The sequence below is a fragment of the Atractosteus spatula genome, chromosome 13, assembly GCF_055471065.1.
Source record: "Atractosteus spatula isolate fAtrSpa1 chromosome 13, fAtrSpa1.hap1, whole genome shotgun sequence".
Lineage (NCBI taxonomy): Eukaryota > Metazoa > Chordata > Actinopteri > Semionotiformes > Lepisosteidae > Atractosteus > Atractosteus spatula.
The window spans coordinates 39,179,308-39,197,604 of NC_142718.1; the positions used below are offsets into that span (position 1 = coordinate 39,179,308).

The 18,297-nt window shown below is 38.3% G+C and overlaps 1 protein-coding gene across 4 annotated transcripts in view; it reads right to left on the bottom strand.

The window, feature by feature from the left end:
• The window catches only part of cacnb4a (calcium voltage-gated channel auxiliary subunit beta 4a), a 47,063-nt gene that overhangs the window by 2,902 nt on the left and 25,864 nt on the right, over nucleotides 1–18,297 (bottom strand). For 2 of the 4 annotated variants that reach the window (XM_088930425.1, XM_088930424.1), the window contains exons 3-10: nucleotides 14,535–14,654; nucleotides 14,263–14,385; nucleotides 12,877–13,004; nucleotides 9,939–10,015; nucleotides 7,737–7,756; nucleotides 6,444–6,524; nucleotides 1,322–1,380; nucleotides 19–128 (exon numbers count right to left, since the gene is read on the bottom strand). In XM_088930425.1, coding sequence (XP_088786551.1) covers nucleotides 19–128; nucleotides 1,322–1,380; nucleotides 6,444–6,524; nucleotides 7,737–7,756; nucleotides 9,939–10,015; nucleotides 12,877–13,004; nucleotides 14,263–14,385; nucleotides 14,535–14,654 — 718 coding nt within the window. Of the gene's footprint in view, nucleotides 1–18; nucleotides 129–1,321; nucleotides 1,381–6,443; nucleotides 6,525–7,736; nucleotides 7,771–9,938; nucleotides 10,016–11,265; nucleotides 11,269–12,876; nucleotides 13,005–14,262; nucleotides 14,386–14,534; nucleotides 14,655–18,297 lie in introns of all 4 variants that reach the window. The other 2 variants (XM_088930426.1, XM_088930427.1) reach the window with 2 other exon arrangements.

Here is an 18,297-nt window from a genome sequence, read left to right on the forward strand (position 1 = left end):
AAGTTTTGACAACCTTACCTAAACTAGATCTGGTGTTGGATCTTTCAATGATGGCTCTTTTGCTGGGATTATTGAGCACAGATCTTTTTGCTAGAGATATGTCTGCAGTAACTCTTGTGATAGATATCCTACCAAAAAAACAACAGTGAATATACAGAAAATGTTAATTTTGGTAAGACATCAACATATAACTAGAGGCAAGATACTGTATCTTAAAGGACTTTCACTACTGAATCAAAGAAAATATTTTTAAACCCATTAAACAACCACAAATGTTAATTTATATAAAAGCAAGTATCACCATTACTATAACTTATTGCTTTCAAATTAGTTCAAATTGAGACAAGACGAAGACCTCTAACAATTCTCGAGAGTGGTCTGGAAAGCCTCACATTAAAGAACTCATTTTAGGAGGTTTTCTCAGCAAATACTTTTATAATACAAACTTTTACCTTAGAAATTTACCAGTTTGGTAATAAAATCCTTTTCAGAACAGCAGATATCAGCAAACTGCGTTCTTAAACAATTGCAACAAAGAACAATTAAACTTAAAGGACAGCTAAAAGACAGGAAACATCCCTTACAGAAAGAGAGAACAGACAGATTAGCATCGCACATATATAAAGATTGACTGTTTACATATTTAAGATATGACAAAGAGAAACTCTTGAAGAAGGGCAGGCCATTTCTAAATACACAATACATTTTTAAAGGTGGGTAGCTGCGTCAGCATGCGTAGGCTGCAAAGGAACAAGTAATAGGTTTATTCCATGCTGAAAAAAAGAAGAAAGAGAACACAACGTTTCGGCCGTGGAGCCTTCTTCAGGTGTCACCTGAAGAAGGCTCCACGGCCGAAACGTTGTGTTCTCTTTCTTCTTTTTTTCAGCATGGAATAAACCTATTACTTATACATTTTTAAATCTCTTTTTGAAAACCTGAAATTAAAACAGTTCTCACTTGAGGAAGCATCGGGGATATCCTAATTTTCAAGGTGATATTTCTATTTGTTGTCACTACCCATTGTGCTATAGAATAGCAATTTTAGTTAATCTCGTTTTCTGTCAGAAGTTTGGTCTTGCATTCTCACTGAGCTTTTTGAAACGTCTATCAGCATGTCTGCGCCTTGGACAAACATAAACCCCACAGCAGCAGAAGCAGCATGTTTGCTTTCTGCTGTGTCAGCTCTTAGTGGTGGAAGCTGGGATCTGCAAACAGCATGTACTTTACAAAAGACAGTCAGCAGAAGTTGTGGCTCTGCGCCCTGTGCCTCTCACTACTACTATATTTCCTGCTAATAAAGTGACATACTGTAGGACCTCACCTTCCATCAAATCTGTGCTTCAGGAAGTCAAATAGCGCTTTCTGCATCATGTCTGTGACCTGCACAAGGAGCCAGGGGAGAGAGAGAGGAAAAGAGAAGGTGTTTGGGAAGGAGAAAGATTAAGAAAAGAGAAGGGAAATCAGCAACATGTACAGTGCCTTGCGAAAGTATTCGGCCCCCTTGAACTTTTCAACCTTTTGCCACATTTCAGGCTTCAAACATAAAGATATAAATTTTTTATTTTATGTGAAGAATCACCAACAAGTGGGACACAATTGTGAAGTGGAACGAAATCTATTGGATTTTTGAAACTTTTTTAACTAATAAAAAAATGAAAAGTGGGGCGTGCAAAATTATTCGGCCCCTTTACTTTCAGTGCAGCAAACTCACTCCAGAAGTTCAGCGAGGATCTCTGAATGATCCAATGTTGTCCTAAATGACTGATGGTGATAAATAGAATCCACCTGTGTGTAATCAAGTCTCTGTATAAATGCACCTGCTCTGTGATAGTCTCAAGGTTCTGTTGAAAGCGCAGAGAGCATCATGAAGACCAAGGAACACACCAGGCAGGTCCGTAATACTGTTGTGGAGAAGTTTAAAGCCGGATTTGGATACAAAAAGATTTCCCAAGCTTCAAACATCCCAAGGAGCACTGTGCAAGCGATCATCTTGAAATGGAAGGAGTATCAGACCACTGCAAATCTACCAAGACCTGGCCGTCCCTCTAAACTTTCAGCTCAGACAAGGAGAAGACTGATCAGAGATGCAGCCAAGAGGCCCATGATCACTCTGGATGAACTGCAGAGAACTACAGCTGAGGTGGGAGAGTCTGTCCATAGGACAACAATCAGTCTTACACTGCACAAATCTGGCCTTTATGGAAGAGTGGCAAGAAGAAAGCCATTTCTCAAAGATATCCATAAAAAGTCTCGTCTAAAGTTTGCCACAAGCCACCTGGGAGACACCCCAAACATGTGGAAGAAGGTGCTCTGGTCAGATGAAACCAAAATCGAACTTTTTGGCCACAATGCAAAACGATATGTTTGGCGTAAAAGCAACACAGCTCATCACCCTCAACACACCATCCCCACTGTCAAACATGGTGGTGGCAGCATCATGGTTTGGGCCTGCTTTTCTTCAGCAGGGACAGGGAAGATGGTTAAAATTGAGGGGAAGATGGATGCAGCCAAATACAGGACCATTCTGGATGAAAACCTGTTGGAGTCTGCAAAAGACCTGAAACTGGGACGGAGATTTATCTTCCAACAAGACAATGATCCCAAACATACAGCAAAATCTACAAAGGAATGGTTCACAAATAAACGTATCCAGGTGTTTGAATGGCCAAGTCAAAGTCCAGACCTGAATCCAATCGAGAATCTGTGGAAAGAGCTGAAAACTGCTGTTCACAAACGCTCTCCATCCAACCTCACTGAGCTCGAGCTGTTTTGCAAGGAAGAATGGGCAAGAATTTCAGTCTCTCGATGTGCAAAACTGATAGAGACATACCCCAAGCGACTTGCAGCTGTAATCGCAGCAAAAGGTGGCTCTACAAAGTGTTAACGCAAGGGGGCCGAATAATTTTGCACGCCCCACTTTTCATTTTTTTATTAGTTAAAAAAGTTTCAAAAATCCAATAGATTTCGTTCCACTTCACAATTGTGTCCCACTTGTTGGTGATTCTTCACATAAAATAAAAAATTTATATCTTTATGTTTGAAGCCTGAAATGTGGCAAAAGGTTGAAAAGTTCAAGGGGGCCGAATACTTTCGCAAGGCACTGTAGAAGCCCTAAATTACCCGGTTATTTATCGAACCTTTCTCACCCAACAACATTTTCCAAAATTCATTTTGATACATTTATTCCCTTAAAGCACAGTGCAGCTGTTGGGTCTTGGATTCGATTCTGGCCTGAGGCTCCTTCTGTGTGGAGACTGCATGTTCTCCCCAGGGCTGTGTGCATTTTCGCGGATCACAAAAATTGGTTATTAAACTAAAGAATTAACTTTAGTAAAGCTACCAAAGCTTGAGAAGGGGCAAGCAGACACATTGAGATGAATATCTTAAACAAGAGAATCACTCTAGTCATTTTCCACCTCAATCTATACTATTTACAGGCGATTTCAGGTGATTATAGACTTGTACTCTTTTACAAAACCTATTATATTCTAAAGCGCTGATCACATTTTAAAACTTGGTAAAATTAATGACACAAGATTTACAGCTCGCGGATATGTGAAACAGATCATGACTGACTTCCTAAATGGCTGTAGTGTGAGCAATTGCCTACCATCTCAAACAGAAGGTTACAGGAAGCACGTTAATTAAAGTTTAATCATTTTCAATGTAAATGCTGAGGTCTGCACAGTTTAAAGATAATCATGCAGCAATAGATATGTGCCTGCTTTTAAATTCTATTAAGATATTAGTTCAATTTCTAATGGGGTTATGATTTAATAAGAAGAGACACATTTCACACACAGACCACATAGTTCCAAGATAATATTAGATGTCTTCACACATTGTTTTAAATGTTGAGGTAACCAGGCTTGAACAACTGCATTTTGTGCAATTAAATTATCCAAACAAGAATATGTGTCTTTAGATTTAGTCAAAAGAATAATGGCTATTATTGTTCTCAGCTCTCAAAGTATAGCCCCTTTTGATTGCATATTACAGAGACTAGCAGATGTATTCCCACTAATGAACACTTAAAAATTTTCAGTCTCCAGTTTGTCCATTTAAAAGCCAGATTTGACTTCAGGCACAATACTGCTAAAACTGCATTAGACTGATGTTAGAGACAAATTGATTGGATTTATTTGCTTCCTATGGATTCTAATACTAGTGCTTTGTTCCAGCCTAAGCTGAAATGTGGAAGCACATAATAGCTTTAGCACGTGAGGACAACAATAATGAATTATGAATGAACTAGACCCTTTTCATGGCTAAAATCCAGAAATCCTAATTCATGTCAAATCAAGAAAAAAACATTGCACGACCAACTTAAAAACAAAAAGAAAGAATGAAGAATAACTATTGAAGAGCAAATGTATATTAGATAAGAAATACATTATATCTTTTTGACATGTATGAGAAAGACCAATTTCATGGATTTTACAATCATAAAATAAATGCAAATAAAAAATCATATAAAAAACAGGAATTCAGGTATTCTCTTATTTTTTCGTTTGATTGCTTATTTTAACACCTGTCATTGCTGTAATTCTATACAGAAAACAAATAGGAAATATGTAAGAGTTAACAAAAAAGTGTAATTCTAGTTTGGATTTTCAAATTGCTGTCCCTCTAAACAAAATACATATAACAAGTCTTTAAAAGACTAACATTAGGAAATCTTAATTGTTGATAATGCAAGACAACAGAACACAATGTCCAGCAGTGAGCTGCTGCTCTAGATTACTCAATGACAGATTTCAAACAAGCAGACAGCAAGATCTCTGATCCTGTGTAGGTCTTACGCTATGTGTCTTAGAAGAGAGACTCTGGAGGAGGTCTGTATTGTACTTTGGCTTTCAGCTTGATGCAGATGCTTTTCAACAAAGCCTGCCAATAATGACACGCTAACCAGTTCCTATTAGGGCGATATAATTAGTGGGGTGCCACAGGGGTCTGTACTGGAACTACTGCTCATCCTAATATAAATCAATGAGCTAAATCCCTGGGCAGTCAGCAAAACCTGTCAAGTTTGATACCGTGATACCAAATCCAGAGGAGAAAGAGAAGCAGCAAACAAAATTCTTCTAACATTTAAATGGTTACCTGCTTGATTAAAAGAATCTCTAAGCAGGGATGAGTCATTGCTATTTGAGGGCTGCTAATCCTCAAAAAGGGGCCAAACTCCAGTGCTCCAGGCTTGAAGACGTTTTTTCTCCCTTCAGTATCAATCTGTTTTTTCTCGGTTCACCTTCAGTATGCCTCAACTTTTCCCCTCCTGTGTGATGCTACACAGTTTATCCCAGGGGTGACCTGGGAGTACTCTCAGAATCGATCACTTCAGCCAAGACAAAAGGACTTTATAACAAGAACTGGTTTTGTCTTCCCTCATCATGTTCTTTGAATGTCTTAGGGATATGCTAGAATTAAACAGTTATCATAACGTAAATATATGCAAATACAAATTCAAATACAGTTTGGGGGGGTGCCTATTGTCTTGTGGTTTTTGTTCCAGCCTGAATACTCAATTAAACAATTAACCTAATTATTTTCTAAATTAGAAATGATTTTTCTTAAGATCTTTTTCAGGAGACTTCTCTTCATCAAAGGTACAGTTATCATTAGGCTCAATGTTGTACAGTAATGACCTCCGAGCCCTTTATGCAGCTAATAGTTAAACCAACTATGTAATCAATACTGTAGATGCAAACTAAATTTGAGACCCCTGCTTTAAGGCCTCGGAGCTTCATTAGCTTTGTTTTTTTAATCTGCGTCTTCATTAATTCAAGATGTTTTTAACTTTTCTTTTTAAACTGTACCATTTTTAGAACTGTATTTGCTTTTCCTTAGGTGCTTTCATTGAGAGTGCTCCACTTTCAGTCCGGCAGGCTATATCCAGCAGTCTGTTGCCATGGCAATGCTGTGTAAAGGAAAGCAGTCTGAACTGTGATACTGCAACAGCAGCACTCTTTCTCGTGCTAGGGAGGAGAGGGCAAACAATGCTCACGGCCTCATTTGAAATTACCTTTTCAGTTAATAACCACGGTGTTATAACACTGTGTAGAAAGATGTCACTTCAACGCACCGTGAAGTCACGAAAAGAACAGAGAAGCGGAGAAGCCTGTGAGCCTGGCTCTTTGTGCGCTGAGCAAACCAGAACAATAAAAGAAGAGAGACACAGTCATCACTGAAACACTGCAGCATTCTGGGCACAGCTCTAACACGGGGATCGCCATATTGCCCCCTAATAGTCTAACACCACTGCGTTACACCTGTCACAGGGGGGGAATTAACGGGAAGGAAAAATGCACTGCGCTGCAAGGGATTCGAAAAAGCTGCTGAACAACATTTCGCAAAGAGCGAGAGGGGAGAGAAGAGAAACAGGCCGTGTGTCTTGAAAACGCACCGACTGATGGGGAAGAGAGCGGCCCAGAGCGGCTGCCTACCTCGTATCCTTTCAGAGAAGGGCCAACCAGAACCACCGGCCGCATCGAGGGGACTACGTCATAGGGAGGAATGTGCTCGGCCTGCAGTGGAACCACAGCGTCAGTCGCAAGATCGCAAAGGTCTTAGAGGGCGACAGACACTCTTCGGTGCGCCTGTTTGAAGCCACGTTCCCCAGCGGTGTCTGTCTTGGCTGCACGATGAGCTGGGAGGCTTATAACTCACAATAAGTAAAAATGCCAGTGGCAGTCATGGTGGGCTGTGGGCATTGCCACTGATGCTAAAACTCTTTTAATCGCCTCCTGCTGAAACCGTATTTACAAACCTGGGGCCTGTGGCGACCCGTGGGGAATTTTATCATTAATCTCAACAGGCCATTCAGCCCTCGGATTGGTTCTGCACAAGTTGCATTCATTTATAGAGACGGTTCCTGTTCTTGTGAGAACAAAGACGAACTGTCCAACTGTGCTGGACCTGCCCAAAAGCTGTGTCAGCCTGGCTTTTCTGTGTTGATGTGCTGATGTGCCTCACTTATTTAGCACCCTTTTCCCAAGGTAGTATTGTTCTTATTTGTTTAATAATTCATATGTTTTACAAAACGGCACAGTTCTAAAGAAGGGGAAACTGGACTAAAAACAGATGAGTGGATGTTCTCAAAACTTCCTTAAAAATATTTTGAAAAAAAACAGCTCTGCACAGCTGGGTGTCAATTGATGTTAAATGTGGTCATTAGTAATTGGCTGTAACTAATGAAAAACACATATAATTTAGGTGAAGACAGGGTGTAGGCTAACTGTCTTGACTTTTACCATAAAGAATTTAAAAGACAAAGAAAATTTATGAAAAAATCACAATTTAAAAGTTCTGATTTTAACATTAGCAATACATACAAATTTCAAAAGTTGGATAAATTGTTCTGCATAAATCTGACTTTTATTTCACCAATGCAATCTTATCCCGAATTGTTTGTATTAATGTAAATTTATTATAACAACTCCTTCAGTAACAATTCGAAGAATTGTCCAAACAATTACAAACAGTAATTGTACAGAATAATGAATGGGGTTAAATATAAGCACACAATTAAAAGAAACAGGGGCTAATAGGTAATTTATGGCAAGTCTGCACAGTGAAGATTTGTATTACATTTTCCAAATTATTTGTACAAAAAAATGATGTATTTCCATGGTCTCCATGGATATGCACAAAACAGGTCTGGTGGACTTACAGTGAACACACAGTATAATATTTCAATTGCACTTTTATAGAAAAAAATAATTCTAGAAAAAACTTACCACTTTCTGCTTCTGCTTTGCTGTGGAGAGAAAAAAGCAGTTGTGAGCATATTAAACATATTTAAGGACTTTGTATGATAAACAAAACAAAGAGGTTTTAAACCCTCAATACAATGTTTTGTTTTTGGTTTCAGAATCTAGGTGTGATTACCTTTTAATCTTTGAATCCTTCATTTTAGCAGTAAATCCAGATGTATATTACAATATATAATATTTATAAAAATAGATGATTTCCTATGTACAGTATAACAACATAATTTCTGCAAAACTCAGCTCTTCTGGTGTGGCTCTTAGTTACAGTCATAAAACTACTGTAGGTCTAGCTTTTTAATGAGACCTAAAATGAATCTTAATTCCAGCAACCCCAAAATTGCAGTGTTAATGCCATTCCTGTAATCAGTAACAATGCACTTCCAGAACAAAAAACACACACAATGAAATGCACTTAGACTGTCTGTTTTCATTTTTTTTTTAAAAAAAAGCCTATAGTGGCTTGGTAAAACAGAATGAACAAACTTCAATTTTGGTATTTCAGTTCTTAATTCTGAAAAAACAAAGGAAGTTACCACAGTACATTAAAGATAATGTGCAAACTTTCTTTTTTTCATGAAGCATGGTTTTTATCAGAAGGTGAAGTGAAATTTCACAAGGTATTTCTTACTTCTAATCTTTCTCTCTTTTCTGCCAGACTTGCATATGTACAGTATTGTATGTCTTAATTCTGCATGAATTTACCATTGACCTTTAACCATGAAACACCTCTCTACATTTTCATTTCTCTCTTCATTTCCATCCCTCAAATATCTCACTGTGTCTTATAAAGAAACTGAAATAAGAAGAAGTAATATTCCAGTTTACATTCTGTGTATAAGAAATCAGAAACCATCAATTGGCCTTCCCAGAGCTACTTGTTTTGGTCTTTGGATTAAGTGTCCTTTTTCATGTTCATAACTGATAATAAAGTTCTGTGTTGTTCATCTTAAAATGTCTCCTCGTTGTTTGTAAGATTCAATTTCCCAAACAGATTACACAAAGAGTTCCTGCCAACTACATCAGCTAGTTACTAATAAGAAATATTAGTTCTGAAAAAATATATTTAATGGGTATTAATAAACCATCAAAAGTGTTGTGTGCCTGGGATTCTTGTTACCTAAAACACTCATTTATCTAAACATAAAACACAGAACGCTTTCCTGGTGGTGTCAATATTCTGTAATGAGTTTGTTTGCCCTCCGATCTGTTACGGGTACCTGGCATGAATAATTCAAGTGCATGCATTCTCATAATATAAAGACACGGTAACTGGTTCAATTTCAAAGCCAGAACATAAACTTTTCATCTGCCCGTCTGGAATAACCAGGTCTAGCAAAAAAATAAGAAAACAGTCAGCTCTCAGTGGCGAAGAATTCCAGGAGGGCAACGGCTTCACACTTTCGATCACAGTTCAGGGTGCAAAGAAGAGATGCTTCATCCCACTGTGAGATCTTCTGCCGGCACTACTGGCCCTGATATTGTACTTATGAACTTGCGTAGTCAACCAGTATCTGGAAGATGAGCGGACAGAGTACATGGACTGGCCATCACACTCACCAGATATGAGTCCTATTGAACATGCATGGCACGCTCTGGAAAGACACAGAGAACTCAATACGCGCAGCGCATTCCACAGCAGCCTTCCTCTTATTGCAAGCCAGTACCTGATCATGGAACGTGCATACCTTCTGTCAGTTAGTGCGGCAAGATTCATTTGTCTGAATTCACTGATTTAGCATACACTATTAATAATCAAATTATCTGGATTTTAGAAATCAAATTCACAATATGCGCATGGATAAACGATCCTGCACAAATGGACACTGAAAGTTGTTTCCTATTTTCATATTCACGTTTCAGAAATTTCCAGACAGATGTCAAGGACCTCTGCCCATGTTAAAAGGCTCTAAATTTAACGAAGCAGCGCTGTGACCCATAGGGACTTTTAAAGAAATCCCACAGTGCGTTTTTATAAGCGTCACCATCAGCACTAATGTAGGCATCCTGAGTCTTCCACAAGACAACAGCGTCCACAAGGTGTGCGCTAACAAAGCCCGTTGATCTGGGATGTTCCAGTTGTTGTTGTTGTTCTATTCTGAGTTAATCGGAAGGCAATTAGCCATTTTGCCTTGGAAGCTGATCCGCCCAGGCACCTGCAGGAAGGCTCACCTGCAGAGGGAGGGGTGTTTCTGAAAGTGCCTGATACCATCTCTCCTAGACTGGAGGAGGAATTCCCACTGGACTTACTGCAAAGGACAATGGAGAACAAAACAGGGCCTTAACAAGGAAAGTGCTGCACACAGCATCGTACATCAGATCTGTCAAACACCAGTTCTCTGGGGGCATGGGATCTGTGGGGCATTCATTCAGCTTCTCTCTGTTTTCTATCTATTCTGATTGGGAGAATAGAAACCTTTCTCCTTTCTTAAGCAGATGACGATTTCGACCGTTGTAAAAGCCTTGGCACTGTGACGTTCAAAGACAGTGTCACAAGCTGTATTGTTACCTATATATAGATACAGAATGCTCTGGCAAAAAGAAAACTCAATAAGCCAGATCATGAGGTCCTTTACATGACAAATTCAGAAAAGAAAAATGTCAAACATGTTTTTCCTTACCCATATTGAGTAGCTTACTTTAGCAGAGTTTATATTAGCTGGTGTTTGTTCCATTAGAGTTTTGCTTTAATTTGTTGTGGTCACTACAGAAGAGCTAGTGCGTATAATAAATATTAATTCGTAAAATATGGTGTAGTAAAATTAGTAAAATAGGATGAATTCAATGAAACCAGGTTTATAATAAAGGACGTTTATAAATTTAAAAATTTAGACAGGGGAGTTGATGTTAACCTTTTATCTTTAGGAGATAGAGTACTCAGACACTGTGTATACCAAAGAGAAGCAATGAAGTGAAATATACTTACTCTGGCAAAGACAAAGTCCATATTACTTAAAGTTCCATTCACTGACTAGTGTACTCCAAATTTAAAAATTCATGAGTGAATGTGTAGTGTTTCCATAACATGAATTCCCTCACTTTCTTTTTAAAACACATAGGGGATCCATAAAAAAATTCAGATGACAACACAAAACAATCTAAGCAAGGGCCTCAGGAAACGTTAAATTGGGTTATCATCTCTGAAAAACACCTCCTACCCGTTTGGCTGCTGTCAGAGTACTTAGTGTGATTGTTAAAGGGTGACTTTAACACTGACAAAAATGTGAACACAACAGCCTGACTCATTTACGGTAGCCTCTAAGTTTACTCATACCCTTGATGAATTGTAACAGAAAGTTGACTAGCAGTACAATCCAAGTGAACATTAAGTATTTTCTGGTACAAATAAAAAAGTATTGTAAGTATCATATACATAAATAGAACATCTGTCAAAAATCGTTATAAATTATTCTAAATGCACATTGCTCAAATCTATTCATACTCTGACTTTCAAAGTTTTGTCTGAAGAACATAGTCTGATTTTTCCTTACCATTCCACCTCCTTGAATACTCACAGATGTGCTCATGACGACTTCCAGAATCTTCTATAAGTTTACAGCATTTATTTCCAACACGCGGACAGGGTAGGAATACATTTGAACATTGAATACTTAGAAACACATGTAATTATTCCTCAATTGTTATAATAGTAATATAATACTATTATATTTAGTGATGTATTCATTGGTCATTCTTATTTTTTTTTTCTGTTTATTTATATACTAGTCACTTTTTAATTCCTAAACATTGAACAATCCTGGCGCATGCCTTCATTCTCTTTTACTCACATTACTGTTGCAGTTCATCAACGGCAGGAGTACATTTAGAGGCTACTGCAGGAGAGAGTCCTACTGCCAGATTATAAGTTCTAGTATTGTGTGAAACTATTGTGGAGATTTGCTTTTTAACATCATGCATGTGTCACAGTTTTACCATGGTTACCCCTGGACAACCCTAGAGCACAACCTTCAGCGAAGTTTCATGAAATATCTCGGCAAAACAAGTTGCAGCTCCACTGAGCCCACCTTCAAAATTAATATAAAGCACAAGCAAATGGTTAAAGCATGGCTGCAAGAACAGTACGGCATGACTTGTGTCTGAAACCCCCCAGAGCTTTCACTGAGTCAGGTAATATTTCCAACAAAGCAGGGCCGTCTTTTTTTACATACCTCTCTCGCACGTCAAGGAGCTACTGTGTGGTGATAGATCTTGCATCACTTCCAATTGCAAGTGCCTTAACTTACTGTAGCTTCCAATTTAGCAGAGGGCCAGACTAGACCTTTCAGAACCCACCTCCGTCCCAGCGGTCTAGTCTAGTATTGAAAACCTTTGCGCCAGAGTTCTTCCAGCTACACTGTGTGCTAAAATCCTAGTTACCTCTATTCATTATTAAGACAGCCGGGTCTACAAGGGGAGGTTGTTTTCGCATCTTAAAAGACTACAGTTACAAAGCAACAGCACAAAACATGGGTGCATTGGTACTAAATTAGTAATATGACTTTGTCTTGTATTAATGATCGAAGATTAATACACCAGTACATTTCTTCACACTGAACAACTGCTACACATGATGAGTAAGCTGAAAGTGCTAAAACAGTTCAGTTCCTTTACGGACATAGAGTCAAGGATTGGCTGTCAACAATGAACCGGCCCTGGCCTGATTGCTGATAGCCAGCTACAGCAAACAACCAGAGCAGCTGGCTGAGTTGCTCTGGCCCAAGAGCTGCTGGCTATCTGTGTGACACAACTGGATATCAGCAACTGCCAGGGACGCTTTCCTCTCAGCAGAGTTCTGCAATCAGAGATCTGGCAGCTCTTCCAATCGGCTCTTGGTTTCTTAAACTGGAGTTGGTGTTGTCCACTTAATATAATCTATCAAAATAAAACAGAATTCAGTAAACAGTCGTGCTTTTTGGTTGTGCTGAGCTTTTTGCACCAAGTTATAAGTAGAATAGAAATGTGAAAGCTCTGACACCGGTCAAGGGAATTGTATTAGCCAGTTACACTACTCCTCCCCAGACGGGAAGAGGACATAATTCCGAACTCTATGAACTATGCCGGTGTGAAAACAAGAGAGGAGCGGTGGGAGACTGTAGGACTGCTCTCTTACCCGTGGAAGCGCCCTCTTTTCTGTTCCTGTTGGATTCGGATGTTCTCCAGCTTGAGGGGACTTGGGATGAATCCAATCTCACAGCCCTCCTTTACCAGTCGTCCTATCCACCAGTCATTGTTGTACTTCTGTGTGCAGGACCACAGTTTTGGAAATTAACTGTAAACCGAGTTTCACGTACCCACACAAAATGGATTCATATACAACTGGCTTGCAGCTTTTTCAGCCCCAACAGTTCAGGACTTCTGCATGCTTTAGAGAAACACATCTGTGGGCTGGGAGAGAAACGGAGAGATCGGCTCATTTGGGATTAGAGCTTTCCTGCTTGGCAGATTGAGTGCAGGTTGCTCTAAGAGCTGAGTTCTGTGTGGACACCTTGGAGGCAGAGCTCCTGCGACGTTCAGTGGATACTGAGGCAGACACCACTGCTGTGTTACTGCTCCAGGATGACCCAGTTACTTCTATCTGACTGGCACCTCCCCTCAAGGACCATGTTTATATCTGTGCTATTTCCATGAGGCCATAAAAAATGCATTTCTGTGTTTTCAATGACCAGATCTAAAGCCAATGTTTTTTTCGAAGCTGCAGAATAAATGCGTACATTGAGTACAAGACATGTGTGAATAAATGACACTAAGTTTGGCATTTACTAGTTACTGAGATGGAGACTAGAAATGCATCCGTTTGTTTCAGCTTAGTTCAGGGAAACAAGCTTAAGAAAACAAAACAATCTAGAAGAGTAATCATTCTGCCCCTGCTTAATAAATTTAAAGCAAAAGATTGAAAATTAAACCCAAATCTTGATTTAAAAGAAAAATCTTTATCCAAGTTGTAATTGCTGGCAATTTACAAAGTACACAGGCTTCCACTTTAATGGGCCTGTTTGATTACCAATAGCCTTGAGTCTGTTTGATTGAAACTTTTATACACTCAGGATTTTGGGAGACAGCACACACTTCAAAGACCTCACAAAATTATGCAGGATGTTTATCTTGTCTTTACTGTGGTAAACTCACAATTTAAAGATTTCACCATGAAAAAATCCAATGATCCTTAAAAAAAGAAAAACAGTTCTGTCCTTGTTAAAATAATTTGTGACAACCACGTTAGGAGTTCATCGTCTCACGAAATCAAGTAAAGCATAAAATGTCCAGATACACTGACTTCTTTTACAGGTATGTTGGACAATACAGCCAAAGAATAAACATGTTACTACACACTGCAGTATTCAAAACTCATATTGTATCGCAGACAGAACAAAAAGCTGATGGAGACCTTTACCAGAGCACCAATCGATACTGTAGTGTGCGGGAGATCTTGTTTTATCCTATAATTTAAGGGTCCAGATATTTTACTTTCTCTTTCGTGACCAGTAAGACGTCCTACCTCTTTAATGTGCAGAAAGTCCTTGGCATCGAATGAAATGGCCGTGCCTGCTACCGGCACATCCTCATCCAGAGCTCCGCAGTAGCTGACATTGGTCTTCACCGCAAAGGCTACAGCTTTGGCCTATAAAGAAAGCACACTAGAAAATATAAGAGGGCCTCCATTACACTGCAGTTGTGTGGGACATGGGGCTGTAAGAGCAGACAGTACACAGTGGGGGCATTCGTGGAGTCAGCGGTGGGTGGTGGTGGAACTGGATTGCCATCTCTCACCTTTGCCCTTTCCAGCTGGATGGCTGCCTGCTGCTCTCGTTCCTGCCGGACTCCTTCCCTGTCCTCCTCCAGAGAGACATCGGAATCAGATGGTCTGCTAGTGTAGGAATCAGCTGAACCCTGAGAGGTGTTGGCAAAAACACATAGGAGGAACTCAGAGCCCCGCTCTCGATAATGAAACGTGGGAAGTTCCAAAACCAGACCATCATGGTCACGTTTATCAAGTTACAAACACCTCTGAGAGATCTGTCATGTTTATCAGCAGTTTCGACTGCAACACGAACCAGAGGACACCAGCGGAAAATATGTAAAAGCATATTTAAAACTGAGAATAGGAGGCATTTACCAAAGAATGATGGGAGTGCCCAGCTATGTAGTTGAAGCTGATACGCTAGCTTCTTTCATGAAACTGGATGAGATCTCGAGACCAATTTGCTAATAGGTACAGTATCAGACAGGCTATATGGGCTGAATGGCATCTTCTCATATGAATGCTTTCTTATATTATTAAATCTTATATAACAGCACTTTAACAAAAGAACTTCCTATCATCTCTCTCGACAATGATTTCTGTCACTTTTAAAGAACATGATCAAATTGTACACGATACAGATACTTCCTTCAGCATACAGCAATGTGCGTCCCTGGGATTTGTAGATGAAAACCAGCTACTAAATGTAAAAAAGAAAGCATTGTAAGCTAGTAAACACTTTTCTTTTATAAGATCAAATCCAGTTTTGCTTTGATAAAAAAAACAATCGCTCACAGTGAAAGTCTTGAAGTAAATCATTTTTGCAGACTTTTTATTGAAGCTTTATTAATGCTAATTAATAGGTGATTCATCACATATCTCTGCAGTTACCTTTAAAAAAGTAAAGAAAAAAAGTGTTTTGCATTTAAATGTAACTGAAAGAACTAAGAGCCAAAATTAACTATAGTGTGTTTTCCCAAGAAGTATAACAATGATTGCAAAAATCCTTGAAATTCTCAGAAATCTCTGATTTACACACAGACCAGTTTTTATGTGGAACCTATTGAATTCTGTTATTTTGTACACAGTACTATGTACTGTATGTCAGTAAGATGTATTTGTATGTACTTGAGTATGTCTGTAATAGAGCAAGTATCTCTGCAGAGGCTGGGGCTGCAGTGCACTGATGTGAAACTGTAGAAAGGCATTGCCCTTGCTTTGTCTTTATATAGATTACTTGAATTTTGTCTATGCTGTTCTTCTGCATGCCAATTAAGCACTTATTCACAATCAATTAAAAAAAAGTAAGAAACACGAGTCAAACAATATGCCAAGCTTCTTAAACATCATGAATTTCAGTATGATTTCATTGTGATATACTCTATTAAACATACCGTGCAGTATATACAGTATACATAGGTAACATTTTTATTGCTTAACTTGAAATATCCAACTGCTGTAACAGAATACCTTAGGTATTATGTCACATAATTCATTTGAACTAGGAAGAAAATAGAAACTCATTGCCACAAATGCTAAAATCAGATGAACTAAAGATGTAATATTACTGTTGCTCTTTAGTAAAATGCAGCTTTCAAATCATTTTAACCCCCCTTTAACTTCAGGAGGTTGTAGAACGGTGTGTCTAATGTACATAGCTTGATGGTGAGCCCTAATGCTATTGATACAGGTGCAGAGAGAAACAGCCAGACCGTGGAGATAGTGCTGTATTAATAAGGGATCAAAGTCTTCCTGATTAAAGCACACAAGTTCGGCGACAGCTTTCAAAATACTGCAGGCCTTTTGAAGTTCTTCAGCACCCTGTGAGCAAATTTAGTTGAAATAATCAAATTGGAAACAACATTAACTGCAGTCAGGGAAAACACTGGCTGGGTCAATAATCCATCAGAAGAAGAGAAAATCCTATGGTCGGCTGAAAATGCTTAGGAAAAACTAGAGCACAGCAGTTTACAGTCAGTGTTGAGATATTTTACCACTTCTGAATTCAAGTGCTTTGTGCTACTTCTCTAACACATTGATTTTAAAACTCTTTCAATTGCACTTTTAAATCCAGCTGTGTACATCTGTTGTTTTTTTAACTTTCTTAAAGACATTCTGTGTCTTTACTTGTTGTACTTTATGGAGCAGAGTAATATTCGTCATTGATTGTACTTTTAATTCTAAGACATTTTAAGACATTATACTGAATGGTGGCACATCGTATGCTAGACATACCTAGAGAACAAAATTATTATAGAAATGCACTCAATTAAAATTCCCTGTTCAACACTTGTTATGGCAGGTATGAAATAATACATTCTCTGTGTTCTATGAAATGGCATGGGAGAATTTGTTTTTAGAGGTATATTCAATATGCTAATAATCATTACCGTATACATTTTAATATATTGAACTGGAGCAAAAACACTGCTGTGTAATTTAACAAACCCATCAGCATCTGAGCATACTTTACAAGACTAATAATTCCTTTACCTACATATAATAATGTTATATAGACAGCAATTAAATAGAAAACTTGATACAAAATAATAACTAATAATATTATCTTCTTGTCCGCTTGACTTGATAATACAATATGCATAGATTGTTTCATTAAGTTCTAAAATGCTTACAGAACCTTATGGCAGATTAAAATGATGTGCACATTCTGTTAAATCAAAACACAATGAGAAATATTTTCATTTTCACCCAAAACAAAAACCCAAATTAACTAAAACCCATTAACAAAAAATAACTGTTGGAGTTGATTCAGTGAGTAAATGGAAAATTGGAAAATTGAACAAATCCTTATTTTTTAAGGAGGTCTGAAGCAAGGTTTCATACTTTTTCTGCTCACTAAATCTGTGTATGTTGTTCATAGAAACTCATCATCTGCCAACCTTTATTAAAAATGTTGGAACATTTTTCAAAAATGATATTTCGAAATGCAATAAAGTGCTCAATGCTGGCCTTGTATTTAAGTATCAAAATAAATCTTTACACCATGACTGTGTAAGGTAATCAAGTTAATAAAATATAGAAAGATACAAATAGCCACTGCATGCAAAATGCAACACAACTATGTCTGTTGATTTAAAATAAGAACCATTCTTTATGATGACAGGCTACTGGATACAGTTGCAATGAAATTCTTTGATCATGGAATCAAAAGATTCTTCACAAAGCGACCCACCCCTTGAAGGCTGATTAAGAAGAGATACACAAAAAGAATCCCATCTAAGAATTCTTTGTACTTTTAGAATTAATTCATGCACCCCTTGTTGCCTGTGTTTTCCCTCTATGACTCTATGCAACACTGACGAGCTGCTTTGAGCATGATGAATGAATGATAAGACACATTTTAACTTTCAGGAAAGCAGTGAAAAAAATAAGCTGCATAATGAATCTGATTTCGGAACACCATGGTAGGCAATTGTCAATGTCACTGAAGTGAAGTGTCCTGTTATTTTTATTTTTAAAGAAAGGGACTTTGGTTTTCAGCACTTATACAGTATGTCAGCTTTTGGAAGCAGATAAATTATAATTCTTTTAATGTTTAGAATTTGTACAGTAGATGTCTCCTCGGTTTGTGTCTTAAGCTTGATCTGCTATTTTTCCCACAAAACAAAAGCAGAAATATCAGATAAGTGACAATAAATTACCACCAAACCCAAACACGCATGCTGAACTTCCACAGCAAATCAGCACGCTTCCTCACACATCAGTCCCTGCATTTCATACTGTATGTGCTTTTGTCCTACAAAGTGCTTCTTTTGGAAGGATATGTTTAAG